General features: G+C 41.2%; 1 protein-coding gene across 2 annotated transcripts in view; it reads right to left on the minus strand.

Moving 5' to 3' along the window:
• LOC101344400 (sialic acid-binding Ig-like lectin 5) overlaps window positions 1-6,454 on the minus strand; it is a 14,699-nt gene continuing 8,245 nt past the window's right edge. For both annotated transcript variants that reach the window (XM_023736454.1, XM_023736453.1), the window contains one exon: window positions 1-1,670. In XM_023736454.1, coding sequence (XP_023592222.1) covers window positions 1,479-1,670 — 192 coding nt within the window. In that variant the 3' untranslated portion in view covers window positions 1-1,478. The remainder of the gene's footprint in view (window positions 1,671-6,454) is intronic.

A 6,454-nucleotide genomic window follows, 5' to 3' on the forward strand; every position in this document is an offset into this window, starting at 1 on the left:
TTTGTCCAAAAGATTTTATTGTTTTCAGCATGAGGCTTGATAAGAATGACCTAATCTGTTATTACCAAAATGATAGTCGTAACTGGACTTCTTACTTTGGTATTGAAAATGGGGTTTGGGGAATGGATGTTGAAGACCAGTGTCCTCCCAGTGCCACACTGGAATCGTCCACTTCTTTCTTTATGACTACTTTCTAAAGCTTATGTAATAACATTGTAGTTTTCTTCCAGGTTTAGGTGCTGCTGGAGAACTTTTGGCTCTTCTTAAGTGCTTTTTTTTTTCTCCACTCAACTAGTTCAACTTTAGAGGAGGAAGATTATGAGCTCTTTCTTCAGTCCATTCTCTCAACCCAAATCTGCCTGTGAACTCAGGTTTGAAGGACAAGACTGCGTAAGGCAGGTGAAGGAAAGGTGGCATGGTCTTCAGGAGACGATCTCAAAGTGCAAAGACGGCAGTATGAATCAACACAGAAGGTTTAAGGAAGGGTGGGGCCAAGAGATAAGGACAGAGGAGTAGATAGCAGTGAGGTCATGAAGGGCTTTAAATGCCTGGGGGAGATGCTCATCTAAGGCCAGGGAGCCATGAATGGGTTTTGGACAAGACAGAGTCAGGGTCATCTCTCTGGGCGTTGGAAAGATCCCTCTGGGATCCATATGTGAAATGAGGGAGGAACTGGAGGCCAAAAGGTGAGGGAATTTTTGGAAGGATCAACAAATAAAAGTGGAGGGATGACCCTGGAGAGGTTGTAAGATGGCACATCATGAACTGAATGCCAAGCTGAGGAAGCTTTGAAGAAAAATGAGAAGGGTAGTGACACCAACATGTTGCCCTGTTCTCTGTTCCTGGTCACTCCCAGGCTCAGGAGAACTTGCCAGAGGGACTTTCTGTTCAAGGAGGAGAGACCAGCAACCACTGGACACATGCTGTGTGACAAGACATCTATTAGCTGATCTTCATGTGTTAATTTCTTTAATACTCATAATAATTTTTGAGGTAGGACACATTATCTCTCACTTACAGCATGGGAAACTGAGGCAAAGAGTAATGAAGTGAGTTCTTGGTAACAACGCCTTAGAAAGTGGTGGAGCCTGGATTTGAGCCTGAGTCTCTCTAACTCCATCACCTATATGCTTTCTGCTCTACCTGGGGACACTCATACAGTTGTTAGTTGCCATTGAGTTGTCTCTGACTCATGGTGACCTTAGGTATAACAGAATGAAATGTTGCCTGGTCTTGCACCATCTTCATGATTGTTGCTATGTTTGAGTCCATTGTTTCAGCCACTGTGTCAATCCATCTCATCAAGGGCCTCCCTCGCCTTTGCCAACCCTCCACTTTACCAACCATGATGTCCTCATATGGTGGTTACATTAATATTGTCACAAGGGCTCTCCATTTTTCATCAATTAGTCCCTGACTTCTCCTTTTCCCAGACAGGCTGTGATTCCTCAGGCCAGGACTGAGCTCTGAGCGAGTCCTCATTTGCTTGTCTTGATCTCTGTGTACTCAGTGGTGCTGGTGGCCTCCTCGTCCTTAGACTTCTGTGGTTTCATTCCGTGAAAGCTGAGGGAGGCATAATGGACATCCTGCTCCTCCCTTGAGGGAGGGGTATCCCCAGAGTGGGACTGTTGGGCAGGGGTACTCTCTGGCCAGGGCTTTTGCCTGCAACTCTGAGTAAGAAGAAGAAAAGAAAGCTAGAGCATGGTCTCCAAGGCAAGGTTGGGCTTTCCTTTATTCATTCTTTTATTACACACACATTTCCTGCAGACTCAATGATTCACTCATTCATTTAAAAATATGTAATACTACAATTGATTAGATCTTATGGAGGGAATACTAATTATATTTAATTTTACCCAGTATAAATGAGACATAAAAGCGTATTAAACTTCTGTTTTGTTAAGTGTAAGATAGAGACCTGGAGTTAAAAAACCAGAAGGGAAGAACATGCTCTGCATTTCTCAAGCTGAAAGAACTGTAGGAAAAATTCAAGCCTCGAATTGCAATATTGAAGGATTCTATGGGCAAAAAGGAGCCTTGATGGTGCAGTGGTTAAGTGGTTGGCTGCTAACCAAAAAGGTCAGCAGTTTGATCCACCAGCCACTCCTTGGAAACCCTATGAGGCAGTTCTAGTCTGTTATAGGGTCACTATGAGTCAAATCACCTTGAAGGCAATAGGTTTGATTTTTGGTTTATGGGCAAAAAAATTGAAGCATCAAAAGAAGATGGTAGGAATACAGAGTCACTGTACCAAAAAGAACTGGTCGACATTCAACCATTTCCGGAGGTAGCATATGATCAAGAACCAATGGTACTGAAGGAAGAAATCCAAGATGCACTGAAGGCATTGACAAAAAACAAGACTACCGGAACTGGCAGAATACCAACTGAGATGCGTCAACAAATGGATGCAACACAGGAAGCACTCACTCATCTATGCCAAGAAATTTGGGAGACAGATACCTGGCCAAGCAACTGGAAGAGATCTTTATTTGTGCCCATTCCAAAGAAAGATGATCCAACCGAATGCAGAAATTATTGAACAATATCGTTAATATCATATGCAAGTGAAATTTTGCTGAAGATAGTTAAAAAATGGTTGTAGAGTACATCAACAGAGAACTGCCAGAAATTCAAGCCAAATTCAGAGGAGGATGTGGAACAAGGGATATCATTGCTGCTATATTCGCAAGCAGAGAATGCCAGAAAGATGTTTACTTGTGTTTTATTGATTATGCAAAGGCATTGGACTGTGTGGATCATAACAGATTATGGATAACACTGCAAAGAATGGGAATTCCAGAACACTTAATTGTGCTCAGGCGGAACCTGTAAATAGACCAAGAAGCAGTCGTTCCAGCAGAATAAGGGGATACTGCCTGGTTTAAAACCAGGAAAGGTGCATCAGGGTTGTATCCTTTCAACATACATATTCAATTCGTATGCTGAGCAAGTAATCTGAGAAGCTGGACTGTATGAAGAAACGTGGCATCAAGATTGGCGGAAGACTCATTAACTTTCAATATGCAGGTGACACAAGCTTGCTGAAAGTGAAGAGGACCTGAAGCACTTACTGATGAAGATTAAAGACTACAGCCTACAGTATGGATTGCATCTTAACATAAAGAAAACAAAAATCCTCACAACTGAACCAATAAGCAATATCATGATAAATAGAGAAAATATTGAAATTGTCAAGGATTTCATTTTACTTGGAACCACAATCAATGCCCATGGAAGTAGCAGTCAAGAAATCAAATGACATATTGCACTGGGCAAATCTGCTGCAAAAAACCTCTTTAAAATGTTAAAAAGCAAAGAAGTCACCTTGAGGACTAAGGTGTGCCTGACTCAAGTCATGATATCACCACATATGCACGTGAAAACTGGACAATGAACAAGGAAGACCGAAGAAGAACTGAAACATTTACATTATAGTGTTGGCGAAGAATATTGAATATGCCGTGGACTGCCAGAAGAACTAACAAATCTGTCTTGGATGGAGTACAGCCAGAGTGCTCCTGAGAAGCAAGAATGTGAGACTTTGTCTCACATTCTTTGGACATGCTATCAGGAGGGACCAGTCCCTGGTGAAGGACATCATGCTTGGTAAAGTAGAGGGTCAGCAAAAAAGAGGAAGATGCTCAACGAGATGGATTGACACAGTGGCTACAACAATGGGTTCAAACATAGCAACGATTGTGAGGATGGTGCAGGACTGGGCAGTGTTTTATTCTGTTGTACATAGGTCACTATGAGTCAGAACCGACTTGACAGCACCTAATAATAACAACAACAAGATAGAGATACTGATTTTTTAAATAAGAAAGGAGAAAAATGAAATATTGGGTAAATGGGACCAAGTGAAAGTAAAAGGTAAAATGGTAGGAACAAGTCCACACAGATCAATAACCACAGTAAACACAAACAGAGTAAATTCAACAGGTAAAAGACAAAGGTAATCAAATTGGATTTTTAAAAATCCGGTTATAGACTGTTTACAAAAATCACTGCTAAAGCATAGGACGTGAAAACTTGAAAAAAGAAAGGATGGAAAAATATCAAGCATCTGCTGTTGTTTTTGTTTGCCATTGAGTCAATTCCGACTTGTGGTGACTCCATGTGTTACAGAGTAGAACTGAGCTCCATAGGGTTTTCTTGGCTGTAATCTTTATGGAAGCAGATTGCCAGGCCTTTCTTTCATGGAGCAGGTGAGTGGGTTCGAACCGCCAACCTTTAGGTCAGCAGCTAATCACAAACCACTTGCGCCACCAGTGCTCCTTAGGCATCTACTGTTGTTATTGGGTGCTATTGAGTTAATTCTGACTCATAGCGACCCCATGTGACAAGAGTAGAACTGCCCCACAGGGTTTCCTAGTGTGGTGTCATGGATCTCATGTATATGGCCTTTCTCACCATGGTCTTGTAACTCACTTTGATGGGACTGGGCAAATAAGGTAACTGTGGCCCACAAGGGGATTGGTCAGATTTGCCATTCCGCTAGGCTTAAAATGAGCCATCCCAGAGATGGAAGAGGAGGATCTCACCACCACCAAGGAAGAAGAGCTAGGAGCGGAGCGTGTCCGTTGGATCCAGGATCCCTGTGCTGAGACCCTTGTAGACCCAGGAGACAGAGAGAGCTGTAACACCGAAGACGACAAGACAACGAGAAGCAGCAGCAGAGAAACGACAGCAGCAAAGGCAACAGAAGCAGGAGACAGGCAGGAGACTGCTTAGTGAGCTTCCAAGCCACAGAATGAGAAAGCTGAGTGCCTTCAGGCAGAAGGCTTGCTGGCCAAGTAAAATGCCTCCAGGCACTTGTTAGAGCTAGGCTTGCCAACACACGGAGCTAAGCTGAGGACCTTTGTGTGCCTTTGCTGGCAGAGTGGAGTGCCTTGGGGCACTTGTCGGCAGAGCTAAAAGAGCTTTGTAACACTTGCCCAAGCAGCACAGAGACCGTGGGCCAGAGAGAAGCCTGCCTGCAGGCATGGCTGTGTAGAGGCAGTCCTGATGGCAGAACTGTATCCTGAGCATTCTTGAACCTGAAGTGTAACCTGATACTTCCCAAATAAACTCCATAATCATATTGTCTGTGAGTTCTGTGTGGCCATTGCAACGAATTATCAAACTCAGCAGAGAAGTGCCATGGGAGGGACAGCCTGTGTCAGAATTGGTAAAAAGAGCTGGCAAGAGGAGGCACGTCTGGCCTCTGCCTCAAATGAATCAGCCTTGGACTGTTTATCTTAATTCTCCTTCATCCTTGTGAAGTTAGAGGAGGTCAGATGCTGCCGCCGTGCCATTTTTACACCTAGGCTGTAATCTTTATGGAAGCAGATAGCTATGTCTTTCTCCCAAGGCCAACTGGTGGGTTTGAACTGCTGATCTTTGGGTTGTCAGCCAAGAGCTTAACCAGTGTACCACCAGGACTCCTAAATATCTACTAACCAATAGCAAATTAATGTAGCTGTTTTAAGATCCAAACAAATAGACTTTAAAACAAAAAGTATCCATAGGGATAGAGAGGATCACTGTGTGTGATAAATGTTCAATTCACTGAGAAATTATTTATTTCTAAAATATGCAGTTCTAATTTAAAAATATGTCAAATATAAGAAGCATATTCTATAGAACTACAGGAAAAATTGACAAATACACTATCATAGTGTAAGATTTCAACACACCTCTCTTTGATAGGTCAGGAAGTCTGTCAATAAAGATATAAATTTGAACAACACAATTAACACACTCCCTTGTTGATTTTATATCTAACAAATAGAAAATGTCTAACAAATAGAAACTATACCTTCTTCTTCAGCACACAGGAAACATTTGCAAAAAATTTATCACTTATTGGACCACAGATCAAGTCTCAACAAATTTGAAAAACAGATATGATAAAAATCATGTATTATGACCAAAACACAATTAAGTTAGAATTTAACTATGGAAAGATTTTTTTAATCTCCATACGTTTTGAAGGTTAAAAAATTCCCAAATAACATAAGAGTTAAAGAAGAAATCACAACGAAGGTTTAACAATATTAAGAACTGAATGATATTAAAACAACACATATCAAAATTTGTAGGATGGAATGAAAGTGATGTTTTCAGAGAAATTTATGCATGAATATTTTTATAAAGAAAGAAGAGTACTGTAAGTTAATAGTCTAAGAATACAGCTTAACAAGTTAGTCAAAGAACATCAGAATAAACCAAACCAAACAGAGAAAAGGTACTAATAAAATGAGAGTAAAAAAATGAGAGAGACAAAAAAAAACAAAGATAAAGCAAGAAGTTCAACAATCTCAAAAGTTAGTTCTTTGACAAGGATGCCCTTTATCACCACTCCTATTTAACACTGTGCTGGAAGTTCTAGCTAGAGCAATAAGGCAAGAGAAAGAAATAAAGGGCATCCAAATTGGTAATGAAGAAGTTAAACTCTCCCTGTTTGCAG

Source organism: Trichechus manatus, unplaced genomic scaffold (assembly GCF_000243295.1).
Source record: "Trichechus manatus latirostris isolate Lorelei unplaced genomic scaffold, TriManLat1.0 scaffold00087, whole genome shotgun sequence".
Lineage (NCBI taxonomy): Eukaryota > Metazoa > Chordata > Mammalia > Sirenia > Trichechidae > Trichechus > Trichechus manatus.